The sequence below is a fragment of the Exophiala aquamarina genome, assembly GCF_000709125.1.
Source record: "Exophiala aquamarina CBS 119918 chromosome Unknown aczIA-supercont1.2, whole genome shotgun sequence".
Classification (NCBI taxonomy): domain Eukaryota; kingdom Fungi; phylum Ascomycota; class Eurotiomycetes; order Chaetothyriales; family Herpotrichiellaceae; genus Exophiala; species Exophiala aquamarina.
In genome coordinates, this window is record NW_013550586.1 from 1,027,470 (window position 1) to 1,043,006 (window position 15,537).

The 15,537-nt window shown below is 49.3% G+C and overlaps 7 protein-coding genes across 7 annotated transcripts; 3 read left to right on the forward strand and 4 right to left on the reverse strand.

Annotated features, from left to right (window-relative positions):
* Positions 1-511: 511 nt before the first annotated feature.
* A1O9_02199 (uncharacterized protein) lies at positions 512-1,962 on the reverse strand (the record flags this gene model as incomplete). Its single annotated transcript, XM_013407774.1, has 2 exons — positions 512-690; positions 741-1,962. The coding sequence occupies 2 exons, from the start codon at positions 1,960-1,962 to the stop codon at positions 512-514; spliced, it is 1,401 nt and encodes a 466-aa protein (XP_013263228.1).
* A 1,613-nt stretch (positions 1,963-3,575) lies between these two features.
* Positions 3,576-4,764, reverse strand: A1O9_02200 (uncharacterized protein; the record flags this gene model as incomplete). The annotated part of the gene is made up of 2 exons (XM_013407775.1): positions 3,576-4,560; positions 4,607-4,764. The coding sequence occupies 2 exons, from the start codon at positions 4,762-4,764 to the stop codon at positions 3,576-3,578; spliced, it is 1,143 nt and encodes a 380-aa protein (XP_013263229.1).
* A 1,011-nt stretch (positions 4,765-5,775) lies between these two features.
* Positions 5,776-6,258, forward strand: A1O9_02201 (uncharacterized protein; the record flags this gene model as incomplete). The annotated part of the gene is made up of 1 exon (XM_013407776.1): positions 5,776-6,258. One exon carries the CDS (start codon positions 5,776-5,778, stop codon positions 6,256-6,258), a length of 483 nt encoding a protein of 160 aa, XP_013263230.1.
* A 992-nt stretch (positions 6,259-7,250) lies between these two features.
* On the reverse strand, positions 7,251-8,534 carry A1O9_02202 (uncharacterized protein; the record flags this gene model as incomplete). Its single annotated transcript, XM_013407777.1, has 1 exon — positions 7,251-8,534. The coding sequence occupies one exon, from the start codon at positions 8,532-8,534 to the stop codon at positions 7,251-7,253; it is 1,284 nt and encodes a 427-aa protein (XP_013263231.1).
* Positions 8,535-9,560: 1,026 nt separating this feature from the next.
* A1O9_02203 (RING-box protein 1) lies at positions 9,561-10,099 on the forward strand (the record flags this gene model as incomplete). Its single annotated transcript, XM_013407778.1, has 4 exons — positions 9,561-9,683; positions 9,741-9,819; positions 9,878-9,948; positions 10,001-10,099. The coding sequence occupies 4 exons, from the start codon at positions 9,561-9,563 to the stop codon at positions 10,097-10,099; spliced, it is 372 nt and encodes a 123-aa protein (XP_013263232.1).
* A 310-nt stretch (positions 10,100-10,409) lies between these two features.
* Positions 10,410-10,820, reverse strand: A1O9_02204 (uncharacterized protein; the record flags this gene model as incomplete). Its single annotated transcript, XM_013407779.1, has 3 exons — positions 10,410-10,604; positions 10,660-10,719; positions 10,773-10,820. Coding segments are annotated over 3 exons (303 nt in total), but the record flags the coding sequence as incomplete, so codon positions are not given.
* Positions 10,821-12,103: 1,283 nt separating this feature from the next.
* A1O9_02205 (uncharacterized protein) lies at positions 12,104-14,071 on the forward strand (the record flags this gene model as incomplete). The annotated part of the gene is made up of 1 exon (XM_013407780.1): positions 12,104-14,071. One exon carries the CDS (start codon positions 12,104-12,106, stop codon positions 14,069-14,071), a length of 1,968 nt encoding a protein of 655 aa, XP_013263234.1.
* Positions 14,072-15,537: the final 1,466 nt, after the last annotated feature.

Consider the following 15,537-nt stretch of genomic DNA (forward strand, 5'->3'; position numbering starts at 1 on the left):
CCAGCCACTTTAGTTGCCTAACGTGACTTTCTGGTATCTGGTAGACATTGCAATTTATGATGAACCAGGAAGTACGCGGTTTGTTCTCAGAGTACTCCATATCTTCGCGAATGACATTGGCCAAGCTGCCTCGGATGGCCCCAAGACGATTACAAAACATACACCCCAGTGCCTCTCTTCTCCTCATTGCATCTCCCCAAGATGGATAGGCGCGCTCTTATTCCGTACCCACGGCGTTAGACGCTCGTCTCTTGGATGACATCAATCTTTGTGGTTTCTCCAATACCAAAATAGCAGTTCCAGTATAATACTTTCGTGTTCCTCTGGAAATTATTGACTTGAGATGAGAGTCGTTCCCTTGTAGAACGGCTCGGTGCCAGTAATCACGAAGTCATACCACTAGAGACCCTACGTTACAGCATTCATTCTCACATATCAAAGCCAAGCTACTATGTCCATCATGTGTGCTTTACATATCGTATTGCATGCACCTACATACGCTGGTGGGTTTCTAAAGGCCGGAGTCTTCCTTTTTCCAATAGGCGGTCTTCGAGTAAGCTTTCCAACTTGCACAGGCCTGCTCAAATGAACTCTGGTTCGGTAAGGGAATCAGAGAAGGAGACTCCAAAAATTGGACTCCCAGACTGGCAGAGATGTGGCGAGCAATATGGCAGTGCATGAGCCATGCGCCTGTCAAAGCGTCAGTACAAGCAGGCTTCACTCAGTATCATACTGCTTACCCGGATTGTTCGACTCAAATGCGAGAGCTAGCCAACCGCCTCCACCACCTCCGTATACGCTGGCCGTATCTCGGCGAGCAGGAGTGTCGTAATTGAGACTAACGTTATTTACATTGAATAGGCCGTAGCCTTGCCCTAGGATAAAGAAATCATGACCATGCAAATGTATTGGGTGGGGCACTTTGGGCACGGCGGCCGACTGCTGGATCAACCAATAATTCCAACCTCCTTCACTTATCGTTGGGAAGATGGTCAGGTCGTCAGGATAGCTTGTATTACCTTCCATCACATATTGCAGCGTTGGCTTGTCCCAGTCCACATTAATGGCGACACTATTAATCGCCCATACCGTGATTGAATCGCCTCCTGGTACAATGACTTGATTAGTAAAGTTAACATCTAGTTCTTTGAAACCAGAATAAAGATTCTCCGAGGGGACCGGCTGATACACTATTGGCATCATGGCCTGCGGCTCGGAGCAGTCGAAGGGGAAATGATAGGGACTTGTTGTTGGCAAATCCTCTCCCGCTCCTTCATACGTCCAAATAGCCGTCGCATTGTGGTGGTTCGTACTGAAACATGCGGTCGCAACATCAGCCCGAAACCAATAGTTGCCTCTAATTTGATTGGCATCGATGATGACGTCGTATCGCTGTCCAGCACCTATAAGCAATGTTTCTGTGTAATAAGGGACGATTGGAACAAAATCAGCTGCGATGACTTGAAGTTGATGGCTGTCTAGGGAAACTCGAATGTAGTTGTCGACTCCGATGTTAATCAGTCGAAGGAGGTATCTTTTTCCTTTCTGAATTTTTACTTTGTTGTGTGTTCCGTCTCCGTCCGCGTTGGTGCCAGTTCCATTTATAATCATAGTATCTGCCTGAGGTGGTAGACCTTTTCCTTGTAACGCTGCAGTGGAAAGTGAGGCGACTTGCCATGACGTCAAATAGTACCACTCGTTGATCGTGTATGGGCCCAGGTCGACATCATAGTTGGCTGAAGCGGGCCCTTCAAAAACAATGGGCCCAACAATTCCATCTCCATACTGTGCACTAAAATGCGAGTGATAGAGGGAACTGCCGTATTGCGTAACTTGAAACTTATACGTCCGCGTATCTCCAGGCGCAATTGGGCATTCCGTGATGCCATTTGTACCATCTTGATCAGCACTATGCCACTGACGGACGCCATGCCAGTGCACCGATGTACCATTATCCTGCATCGAGTTCTTAACATTTACGACCACAGTGTCCCCCAGGTGGCTCGGAGTACTGGGCCAGGGTATTCGCCATTTACACGAAAGCAGGTCCTGGGCCCAGCACCATCAGGATCGCACGTAGAATTTGTAACCTCCCAGTTGTAGGTGATTGTGCTTCCAGTATAAGGGACTTCCAAGTCGAAATCAGTATAAATACTGAACCCGTCCTTCCAACACCCGCGCGTCGTTGGACTATTAAGACAGTCATGCCGATGGCCTTGGTTTCGCTTCTGTACCTGGGAAGGTGCTTGTGCCTTTGGTGGCACAACTGATGCAAGGCTGGGCAAGAGGAAGGCAAGTCCAGTGATTGCGAAGAACCCGATCATCCTGCGTCCTCACCATGCAATACCGGAGGTGAGAGTATCAGCTACCCTGAAAAACCGCTGAGATCTGAGAAAATGAGCACGACCTTAAGTATCAGAGCAGTGCTATGAGTAATGGATAACATCAACAGAGACCACCCATGTTTCACTGCGAGCTCACCCACGGTGACCGAGAAGAGAGTCTCTGAAATCTGAAGATTCTTTTGAAGGACCTCCACCGGGATTCCAATCTTTATAAACACTCAAATGGTTAAGATTAATGAATCTGGGATAAGCACCTGCCGCATCTCTGGGCTATTCTTGCCAGCTTTGGGCCCACGGAAGCTCCAAAGATTGCAAGATGTCTGAACCAAAAAGATTGGTGTAAGACACCCCTGCACAACACTAAGAGCTAAAAAGGGGCTACACCGCAGTTTGACTCACTGCTCAATGATTGATTCGTGTGAAATGATCTCGTATACACAAGTAAATCATGCACGGCGACAGGCCTTGGATCTGAAGAATTGATCAAATGGACCCGCTCATGAGCTTATTCTTCCCCGGACCCAATGTCCCCAGGATGAGCTACTGTGTGCTCATAAGGCGGGGAATCGTTCGGACGGGATATGTTCCGCAAGATTTAGTAGGGGATTATCGCCCAGATTACCAAGACACAAGGAAGCCCTGGTCGCCATCCGAGGACCAACAGCACCCCCCGACCAACGATTGAATACCCTGAAAGAGAAATCGTCTAACCGTTTCCTCTCATCGGCTCCATTCGGCTCCAGTTGTGAAAACCACCATTTGCTGAATGCCAGTCAAAGCCAGTTTCCCAACCCCTTGTGCAAATGCGGTCAGGGGGGTCACACGGCATTGTGGGCAACACAATTGATTCCAGATCTGACCTAATTACAGTAGTTGTGCACAGGGAGCTTGAGAATGCAGGCAGGGTTGACAAAGTTCAACATCTTTGTAGCTTAGCAAAACCTATAGTACAATTTACGGGTCGTTCATGGACTAGTCATCTACAGGATTGGTCAAATCGTGTCGCCGAGGCAGAAACTTCTTACTTAGAGAGAACGTAGAACAACTTCTTAGTACACTTTGCACACCCTCTGTGAAGAAGAAGCATTGACGGTGACATCTCAAGGATATTGAACGATGCATTCAGTATTATATTCAACATTCAATTTATATACGCCTTGATCCTGTTTTTATCGAGCATATGGGAGCCAAGGCCCAATGTCAAGGAATTTTCTCTGCCCTAGCCGGGTGTCATGGCTTTGTCGAGTTTGCTAGGAAGCTGTTCGCAACGAGAGCATCCAGTTGCACGGTTATATCAAAAAAGGGAAAGTTCTTCCGCGGTTTGACAGGGAGCGCGAATTGGAATATTTGATTGAGCACATAGACTCTATCATTGATTTCGAAGCAGGCAGTGGTCATCGAACCCTGAATTCGGCCCGGATCATCGTTGACGATGAGACCTATGAAATGAGCGGTGGCCCAATCGTTGTCACTCCCGTAGACAGAAGTTCCATTGTAGTCATCGGACCACAGAACAACCTTGCCATCATACCGCTTAGGCAGGTAGACCCCATCCGCGTTGAGTGGTCTATAGTTGGATGGCAAGTCTTGAAGTTTCACATAGGTTGGCTGAGGCTCCGTCTCTCGAGTATCAAACGTCACGAAACCACCTGAGATGGCATCAGACACAATAAGCTTGTCACCCAGAGACGCGATACCGCCGAAACCATACTGGTAACTGTAGTTCCTGGGCGCATACCAGACATGCGGGATGGTTGTGTCGCGAATGAGCTTAACGATCGAATTTCCAAAGGTCCCAATGAGATAGGAATCTCCAGTTGTATTGACGGCGGCCACATCTTGAAATCCATTGGTTAAATTACCAGTGGCTGCCTCATATTCGGCCTGAGCCACGTCGAGACTCAGATCTGCAATCACCCGCTTGGATTTTGGGTCATACACGAGAAGGTGGTTGGGTCCAGTGTAGTTCGCGTTCGAATAATTGACAGCAATTGTATTGTCTGGGCCTGGAGCTATTACACTCACGAATGACTCTGCGGACGAGACCGAGACCAGTATGTGACCGGTTTTCGGGTTATATTCGATGCCATTGAGATGGTACTCGGTGTAATTGTCACTTCCAGGATGTGAGATACCTGGGATGTTGATAATTTCCGATGTCTTGTTGTACGGATTGTATGCTATGACTGAACAATTGAACAAAGATCTTTCGTAACTGATTAGTTTTGCTATCTTCGTGCGTTAATCTCATCAGCACATACCCAAGATATAGTGTGCAAGTATTGGGATCCCAGTCAGCACCCTCAGGATACAGGCCTTGCTGTTCAATAAAGAAAGATCCAGAAAATGGTGGACAGATTCCAAATACAAGCCTTGTACTAAACAACAGAACTATAGGGATGATGAGCTTGAAAGTCATCCTGGTGTCCATACGACAGTTTTATGGCTCGACTACAATACTCTTGATTCAGTGTTAGTCAAGGAGTGAAATAAAATCTGATTCAAAGGACCATCGGTCGAAGTATTCGCAGTACATTATAAGTCAATTCTTGGCTGGATGGACAGATATGGTGCTTCCATGAATATCAGCTCGTTGCTCGTCACGACCAGAATATCCGTCACCATTCTGGCAAAACTGGCCATGCGAACCTTGAAGCCATCGGCCCCAACAGTTTGGTATATTAGTAAGAGATCCACCTGGATAGAGCACATCTATCAGATGCGGAAACTCCATTTCACCAGAACTATCTGGTTCGGATCTCCATAATGCGCTGGCCAAGTGAAATTGGCTTCGATGACTGGTTGTTCAGCCTTGAAGGGAGAGCAGTTTTTGGTAATGCATAAATTGCAGTAGATTCTAGGTCTGCGGTGAGTTGCTCGATGCAAGCTTGCTAAGCACAGTCAGAAAGTGGTGTTCGCGGGCGGAAGAATTCCATCAATTTTATGCCTTCGCTGGCACATATTTTCTCAACAACGTGGAGGGTAGTGCGGCGACTACAACATCCCGGATGCACATGAAAATGTCACACAAGAACTGCCATTCCTCTCGTACGAGTAAACGAGAAATGTTACGCTTCTCAGCAAGAAATCTAAGCCCTGAATGTCGCCAGAGATTCTTCAGGAAATTGGGATGAGGTCACTATCAGGCCGAGGACAGGGCGGCGCGAGACTTGCCCTAAAGAGGGATGACTGGGGAGCTAGTCATCTTAGCGATCTTTTCTTGCCCTTAGTCGATCCGAGAGTTCGCAGCCTTGCATTTCCACTCCAACTGAGACTGAGTACTTTAGCAACATCAGTCACCACTTACCTCTCACCCACCTCGACGCTCAACTTCACCGCTTACCGACTCACTACGACCATCGAAGCACCGTTGCATGCAGACAATATAAAACAGCCTAACCACAGAATCCCCCAAACCCTCCGCCCCAGCATGCCACCAATCCGCTCGCGCAACTCGCGGAAACCGCCACCAGCGGGGTTCGACGACATCGAAGACACACTCCTGGAATACAGCAACAAGATGCGGGACGCACAGAACGCGTCGCATGAGGGCAAGAAGAAGCACGAGACGCTGTGGCCGATCTTCCAGATCTCGCACGCGCGCTCGCGCTACATCTACGACCTGTACTACGAGCGTGAAGCCATCTCCAAGCAGCTGTACGACTGGCTGCTGAAGAACAACTACGCCGACATGAATCTGATCGCCAAGTGGAAGAAGCAAGGCTACGAGAAGCTGTGTTGTCTGCGGTGTGTGCAGACCAAAGAGACGAATTTTGCGGGGACGTGTATTTGCCGCGTGCCGAAAGCGGGGCTGAAGAGGGAGGATGGCGGTGGTGATGCTGGTGGAGGTGGTGGCGGCGCGGGAATTCAATGCGTCAACTGTGGGTGCAGAGGTTGTGCGAGCAGTGATTGAGAAGGACGGGCCTGCGGATGTTTTTCGCTTTGGAAGGAAAAGCAGAACCCCAAGGGATCGTGTTCTCCAAATGGCACAACTATCTATATACGACGATATGACCTGGTGAATTCACGTCGCGAACTACCACTACTACTCCGAGACGCCACAACTTCTGAAAAGCACAACCGATGTTCCGTGGTCCATACTCCCCACCAAGCGGATGAGTTGTGAAGTTACAGCAAAGCATCTGGGACGGACAGCACAATCGTCTCTGCTTAATGAGTAATGCTAATGTATTTCCAACTTGGAACCCGAGAGCTGCATGGGCCACCCATGGTTTATACAAGTTATCTCTATCACAGAAGACACCATTTTGCATTGAAGGTTATGCGTGCCACGTGGTGGTTGCTGGGATCGGTGCAGTTTAGCATGTCTGGATCAACTCGAACGCCAATCTCGACTTTGATCTGAGCGTTTAAATGTCTATGCCATGTAAGATATGGGAAGACCAAGGCCTCAGTTACCTACACATCAGGATCGGGGGATGTCACAGTACAAGTCTTAAGGTTGAAGGAAGGATCAAACAGCAGGAGAGCCAGGGGCTTCTCGTCACTGCACGACAAGACGACTCGGAGTTGAATATTAATGAATGTGTCATTATGATAGTATCTCGATACGCTAGCAAAGAGATTGCCCCTACTCTGCTTTCCAGCAGCAGGCAGTGGCATGATACTTGATCCGTCTTATAGGATTCCAACTAACAAAAGAAATACATTTCAAGCGAGCGTCCCCGACTAAGCCCAGCCCCAAAAGAGTCCCAACAAGCTTTCCAAAGCAAAGGTATCATCAATAAATGTCATACCCTCTTTCAGACATGTTATCTCATAAGTTGCCTATTCTGTCTCATAAAGTCTCCTCTCATTCCAGTACCGACCAAAAAGCTCAAGAGCTCCCTGCCTGTAGATCCCCATTCCAGTTGTTGCTTTCCGTTAGCTTGCCTGCTTAAAGGCTCATCCTCGAGATGTTAGATCTAATTTCAAAACACGTCTCAAATCGTCCTCCAGTTGCTGCGCGCTGGGTTTGCTTCGGTGTGTAGGCATTTGTGGCTGTGGAGCGTAGGGTTGTCCGACAAAAGCGCCAAATTGTTGAGTTGATCGAGGTGCTTTTTTCCACGTTGTAGTAGCTGGTGGGGTAATAGCGCTATCCGAGGACAGTTCCGCATACTCGGGCTCGTTCTGAGCCCCATAGACGTTCCTCAATCCGGAAGAAGCAGGGCGTTTGGGGGTTTGTACTGGGATGGAAGCATGATAATAAGGAATTTGAGAAAATGACGGTTGAGAATGGTAATCCTTACGTTCCTGCATGAAAACAGGAGTAGATGGATTCGAATTGGGACGCACTAGAGAAGCGCCTTGAAACGAGTAATTGTTCTGTGGGTGTGGAGCCTTTGCGTTGAATGGGTTGTGGGGATCGGATTGAGGAGATATCACTGGGTTTCCATTTTGACCGCTCGACTTCATCAAAAGTTTCTTGAGTGCTTCGGTCTTCGCTTTCCGTTCAGTCTCATCCATATTCTTGACGCCTTGAGAAGTAGATCTTGTCGATCTCAGGGCAGCCATGCGATCTTTGTACGGAGTGGCAAAGGACAACCCATCCTCCCCGGGAGCGGCTGCACCATCCAGCTCAAATGGAAACATTTGATCGCCTTCTTTGGGGCCTGGAGACCTTGAAGCAGGACTGCCAGTCGGGACCGACAGATTTCCGGGGAAGTTTGCAGGACTGTCTCCACGAGGGGTAGCCTTTGCCTGTCTGGCTGCTTCGAAAAGGAAATCGCAAGGAGTTGACTCGCGCTTGCTTGGTGAGTCATGCGGAGGCGTAGCTGAGCTTGGAAGTGGAGGAGAAGGTTCTTTGGTGGGTTGGGGTGGAATAAAGCCAGCGGTAGGGAGTGACTTGGAGTAGAAGCTGGGCATTGGTAGAGCTGATGCTGCAGGCGACTGTTGAAAGGTAGAACCGGCATAGGCAGGCTGTTTCACCGGAGTAGCTTTGTTCTTCTCTAGATGAGGATTGTTGTATTTGCCCCGGTCCGAGAGGTTGCCATCAATGTGATTTTTGAAGTTCTGGGCATGTGAAGACCTACGAGGTTGGCCTTTGGGATTGTTCTTTGTTTGTTTTGGCGGGGTGTTGTGCGTTTCGGGTGCAGAAACAGGTAGGGCGGCATCCTGAGGTTCCGATGGACGTGGCTTCTTGCCCGATCGTCTGGCAGCCTTTGTAGACTGCTGTTGTGGAGTAGACATTGTGTTCATAATGTTCATAAGCAGGCTTGATGAATTGGCAGCCAGCAGACCTTGACAGAGAGATGTAATGGAAATGCAGAACGCTCAGATGCTCAATAGATTGACAAAAGACGACAAGTAGAGTGAATGTCTATCTTGTGGGTTTGTGGAGGGGGAGGGCGAATAGGCTTGGATACTGTAATCGTGGTGGATGTGAGATGAGTCTGGTGGTAGAAGTAATATGTTGCATTTCGGAGGGTGAAGGGTATAGGTTATGGTAGTTGAGGAGATGAGGTTCTGCGGCCTGAGCTAGTCAGAAAAAGACGGCAGCCAGGTCAACAAAGGCTAGAATGGCGAAGAAGAAGTTTGCAAGAGGATATGGTGCTGTGGTGAGGGCAGCAAATGGTAGATGTCTTTGAGAGGGCGAGCAGTCTGGTGATCCGTGGTGCGGACTACTTGTAACTGACAGGGAAGTTGGAAGAGGGGTGGCCTTGTGGGAAGATGGTACAGAGGATGGAGTAACGATGGGACGATGGAGGAGGAATGACTCGGGCGATAATTAGTGACGCAGGGGAGAACAAGAAGGGGAGAGACAAAGATGCCAAGAGCGTAAGTGGTCGATTGGCAGTGGCCACCTGCAGGCGGTAGGCTGGAGGGTTGGTTTCATGGTGGCAATTTGCAAGTGGTGACTCTGACAACAAACCAAGGTCACGTGCTGCAATTACGAGTGCTTCGTGACTCTGACGAAGCAAAAACGAAGGTCACGTGTGATACTGCCTGCGGGCGCCTTACAGTAAGTACTGTACATAGTTCCCCAACTGCACTCCTCGCCCCAGTACGAGTGGTATACGGGCGGCATTGCTCATTCATTTCCGTTTCAGCCTTGCCTCTCCGTTCCAAGCCCTGCACTGTCTCTCACCCTATCACTTGATCCAAGATCCGAATCTCTGAAACACACAGCACGCATCCTCCGAAGTCCATCTCTATCTGGCCTCTCTGCCGTTGACCCCGCATTCACCTCGACTTCACCCAGGCCACCGATCTACCATGGCTGACGTTGAAATGGCTGACGCCAGTTCATCCACCGAAAAGCCCAAGGCAGTTGTCAAGGCCTCCAAAGGCGGTGCTGTGGAAGGTGGCGATAGCAAGAAAAGATTCGAAGTCAAGAAGGTACACCTATACCACGGACTGATCCACAATTGGATGGTTCTAATACTTCTCTTATAGTGGAATGCCGTTGCACTATGGGCTTGGGATATTGTAGTCGACAACTGCGCCATTTGCCGGAATCATATCATGGATCTATGTATGCAGTGCTCTCAGTTCCTGTCCTCGATGGTCAGATTATCTGACAGGAATTCTAGGTATCGAGTGTCAAGCAAACCAGGGCGCCGCCATCACTGAAGAATGTACCGTTGCCTGGGGCATTTGCAATGTACGTCTAAGGCTACCTTTCCTATGTTGACCGTTGCTAATTCCAATCACAGCACGCCTTCCACTTCCATTGCATTTCGAGATGGCTTAAGACCCGACAAGTCTGTCCCCTTGACAATCGAGATTGGGAGTTCCAGAAATACGGTCGATAGAAAATAGCTGCGATTGGTGACTATGCATAAATTGTGGGAGGCTACTGCCGATGCAAGCCGCTCAAAGCCACGACGGCCATATGAGAATCCCAAGAGATGGGCAAATCACAACAGGATCTGCAATGGGACACGGTCGTCCACAACCTGACACCAGTTGGCATTTGCCAAATTACAAGGCAGCCAGATGTATGGAGACCAAGTAAAGCGAAGATCGCATGAATGGTCGAAGCTGGGAACCATAAGGGATGAATTGACTGTGGAGAGATGCTGCAGATAGAATTTGGCTGGAAATGAAACAAGCTCGTCACCGTGGTGCTTTCCCTCCTCCCACCACGATTCCCCCAGACAGTAATGCAGCATTGGAGCCGACCCAGGGTTGGGGATTCTGGTTATAGAAAGGCCAGGCTGGGACCACTACAAGCATGGCAAGCAATGTGCCTAGTAGTCCGACCCACAAAGTCAAATAGATATCTTGTTGAACGAATCCAATAATGAGTGCGATGACCTTGGGAGGTGTTAGTCCAGCTGGCCCGAGGTCTTTGATAGGCACAGAACAATACCGAAGTGATGGTCAACAACACGGTAGAAATGCTCTCGGCGATTCGTTGGCCCTTGAAATCCTGGAGGAACATGTTGTTAGGGTATGATGATTGAGATGGAATTGCATGCGTACTATTTGGCCTTCAAACAGATCCTGAATCTGGCTGACGAGGGCATCCATGGTGCCGGTGTACGTGTGTTGGGTGAAATGAGGACTTGGTACTAGTCGGTGGCCGGGATCGAGGAAATTCCCCCTTGAGCGAAAAGAGGCGCGATGACTAGGAGTGGGATAAAGGATCGACTTTCAAATAGGCATTGACCGTGCCGGTGCTTTGAGGTCGATGGCTCCAATAACCAGATCGTTGTGACTGCTTCCTTAGGGTGGACACAGGCATGTGCATGTTCTCGTGGGTTTGATGGATCGTGCAACAGGGTGGCCTTTTACACTCTGACTCGCTGGCGGTGGCCTTAGCGCGAGCTCCACGTGACTCATCGCCCCAAGAAGTATCACTCCTACTCGTAGGTCCTCAAACTTGAAGTTTGGCTTTATTGGTGGGGCGGCTTGCATTGCGACTGAGTCATCGGCATAATAGTGAGATAGCGTGGCGCTAGATCGAGACTACGAAAAAGTCCAAACAGTAAAAATGACTGCTAGTCACAGCTTGCAGCCCCGCTAAGCCACTAATGCCATATCTTGGTATACTATGACAGCTGTTTGCTCATGGGCCAAATGGCCCCTCGCTTCCTTTGCTTGCTCCAACTTTTTTTTTCCTCGGCGCCAAAAACTGGGTTCCTGCGGCCAGGAACAGCTGACCAGTGACAATTTGTTATAATGCAACCTCTTCGCTGCCTCCCCGGACGTGTTTCTCTCTTCTTCTCACAACTCCAAGAGTTCTCACTTTTTGACACTTCATTCCCAACGCCCCAATTCAAGGATTTTTAAGCCCCTTGACAGACTTGATTCAGTTCTGTCTCCCGTTTCCGAGTCCTTGTCTTGAATTAGACATCGACTCTATCCCCTGCGCATCATCACTACGCAAATTTGGCTTTAAGGAAGACTGCTACCAGTCTTTCTTGTCCACAAAGGCCCACTCTCAATCTGGCTCTCGATAACGCCTCGTTCCCTCCCCTAGCCTTCAAGTTGGCGGGCTCAAACGTCTTCATCTCCTCCCCCATCCGCCCATTGCTCGGCACTGCACCCATGATCTTCTGTGGCGCTACCACTCGTCCTCCATAATTTGATCTAAGGCACTTTGAAAATTCCCTAGGCCTGGCATGGCCTAGGAAGTCTACCGGAACTCATTAATAGAAAAATTCATTGGTTTGAACAGCGATCGATCCTCTTGGCGGATCTTTGACTCCGAACTTTCTTTCAAGCTGGCCCATCCAGCAAATTCCGTGCGCTGATTACCGCGCGCTGCTCGGTCAAATTAGGACAAGTTCTCGCAGCAGACCCGATACACCATGTCGTCCTCTGACTCAGTCCACTCACAGAATCTGGACACTCGCTTCAGTACTCCAGCCCCCGAGCTCGATGACCATCGCCGCAGAGTAGTCCAGCCCCATCATCATTTGGTTGTTCCTTCTGTTGAGGTTGAGCACCCTACTCCGGCGCCCAGTGGTATCGATGAGAAGGACCTGCAACGGATCGATGCCAGCCTCCTGCACAGCTTGGAACAGAACCCCATCGCCCGCGACTTTGAGCAGGCAATTTTAGACGATGAGCTGTCTGATGACGATGATGGGCAACCTGGTAGCGCCAAAAAAGTGTCCAACCATCATCGCAGAACCACAAACAGAGAAGGGCGCCCTCGAGTACCCCGCCAGGATCGCTCCCGGGACACATCCTCCTCTCGTTCAACTTCACCTGCCAACTCTGTTGAGGCCTTCGCTGAACCACGTCGACGGCAGCGCGCAAACACTGCCGAGAGTCATTCTTCTTCATTTGTTGAGCATGTTCTCCGACGAACTCACTCGGGTGCCACAAGCCAGCGACGCCCAACCTTGACCAATATTAGCGTGCCAGCTGCACTCACTTCGCGAACCGCGCGAACCGATCGTGACGACGACGACGATGCCATTATCTTTCCTACTGACGAGGAGCCGGGAAAGACCTACAAGATTGATTTTGAAGAGCTCGAGGAATATGTTGCTCTATGTGCCCAGGGCCAGATCCCGGATAGCATCCCAGATCGATCTGGCGGGAGCAACGTTGTTTTTGATGACCTTCGAAAGGTTGAAACAAGCCACAGTGCGCCAAATGTGGCTCTGAACGGCGAGGCTTTTTACGAACAGCCCCTGAACTGTTATGATACAACCACGACCGGGACTTCGTCAGACGAAAAGGTTACGCAGAAAGACAAACTAGGACCCAGCAAATCCACCGATCGATTCTTCTTATTTTCATCCGAGTTCCTTCATGGAAAGAGTGCAAACAAGCTAGGAGACTTTACAGCCGATGGGACCACCTTCCGCGATCTGTTCGATGTTGGACCAGATGGTGCGGGCGTCTGGTGGCTTGACATTCTCAACCCCACAAAATCCGAGCTCGAGGTCATTGCAAAGGCATTCAAAATCCATCGCCTCACTCGTGAAGATATCGAAACCCAAGAAGCTCGTGAGAAAGTCGAGCTCTTCTCACAGTATTACTTTGTCTGTTTCCGCACTTTCAACCCGAATGTCAGGAGCGAGGATTTTCTTGATCCGATCCATGTTTATATTGTTGTATGCAGTGACGGTGTTTTGAGCTTCAGTTACACAGCAAACCCGCATGCCCGCAATGTCCGCCGGCGTATCTCCAAACAAGGCGATTTTCTGTCTATCGGGCCGGATTACATCTGCTACGCTATGATCGATGACATTGTCGATTCTTTCGCACCTATCATTCGCGATGCGGAACGTGAATCCGAGGAAATTGAAGACCAGGTGTTTATCGCTCGCGAGAACGATTACTCTGCGCTCCTTCGCCAGATTGGCGAGTGTCGCAAGCGCGTCCTTAACATGATGCGCCTGCTGGGTGGCAAGGCCGATGTCATCAAGGGATTTGCAAAGCGGTGCACTGATCAGTACCAGATGACGCCTCGTGGTGACATTGGACTGTATCTGGGCGATATCCAGGACCACGTTGTCACCATGATGTCCAACTTGGGTCATGTGGAGAAAATGCTCTCTCGGTCACATGCTAACTACTTAGCCCATTTGAATGTCGACAACCTTCTCAAGGGGAACCACACGAACAAGACGTTAGCCCGAATCACAGTGCTAGCGACCATGCTCGTCCCCCTGAACTTAATCACCGGTCTTTTTGGCATGAACGTTCATGTTCCCGGGGAAGGAGGAAGTGATCTTGGTTGGTTTTTTGGCATTGTTGGTGTGATCATCGCCATCGTCACCACCAGTTTAATCCTTGCGAGGAAGTTCAAGGCCATTTGAATGTGGCACGATGCCACGACTCAAACGTGAAAGCATGAACAGGGTGAGGCGGGGGATTCAAGCTTGTCGAATGTTTTTCGTTTTGATGATTTCAACTAAATAGACGAGATTTTGTCTTCGCACCATGTCTTTGATGATGTTTCAAGTCTTTGGTTCATGTCACACTTGTGGATATTGCTTTGGTCGTGGATGTTCATGTTGATGGTGTGGGAGCAGGATATGCATCCTATAGATTTCATACAGCGTGGTTGATTCAATGTTAAATACAAGTATTGTTTGAACATGAAGACGTGTCTCACCATTTTCCTCGCTGCCTTTTGAATGAGCCACGAACGTACTTACGACCATTGCCTTTTCCCGTCGTGGTAATGCTATCACTCCTATTTGGTCTCGTCTAGTAAATCATACAGGGATGATTACAGTCCTATAGGGTGATAGAGCACCCTTAAAGGGAGGGTATTCTTTCGCTCTACCCTCCTTATTAATAAGCGGCCAAAGGCTTTAGAAGTGGATATGATTTGGGGAGGGACTCCTTCGCCCAAAAGAGGTTGACGGTATCGAAAATAGAGATGTCCGAGCAAGATAGACCGCTACGGACAAGCAGAGTCAAAAAATCCTTTCGCGGTTGATTGAAGAGGTCGGCGCCTGTCTAGTGATTTGCACCAACTTGAAAGTGCAGGGAGGTTGCAACTCCGCCCCACATCACATCCGATCTGTTCTTCCGGGAATACACAACAAGGGCTGAGCCGCCTCTCTGATCTACGGCATTGTCGAGGAACAAGAATTCAGGTAGCTGGGCAGTAATGCTCGGCCGGTCTGCTTGTGGGCGCAATAGGCAACGCTGATCAGTGATGACTGCCAAGGGACGGGGCGGGATGAGCACCCAGAAGTATCACTGGTTGAAATTCTATACTTATCAACAACCAACCCGTGGTTGCATGATGCAGGCTTCAACGTCGAACCACGGAGAAGTCTTGTGTACCTGCATTAAAGGGTGGCGAAATGATACCTTTTATTGTGGTGATTCCTTCTTGAATGTCCGACTCACCGATGCACGGCATGTTATCAGAAATCCTTCCGGAGCAGAATGCTGGTGCTGATGAGGAATGTCGAATACGAGTTCATGTTCTCTGTATTTGGACCGACATGTGATTACGCGGCTTGTTGTCGATGCAGGGCACAACTGTTCTTAGACTTTGACGCAAAGAAGAGACGACGAAGGCGTCACTTCTGTCAGAATTCATTGGGGTCTCATATTTGATGGTCGATGTCGACCATCAGCCGGCTAAGCTCCAGAAGTGAAAGCTTGGAAGATGAAGAGACTCGCTTATCAGCAATCTAGAATGTTCGATTCTTGAGGTCTTGGTAGCGTTGAACTAAGCGTGGCATGTTGAGGCACACAGAACCAAGGACCAAGGACGTTGTAAATATACATATAGGGTGGTAAGTCAGGATCAACGGCCATG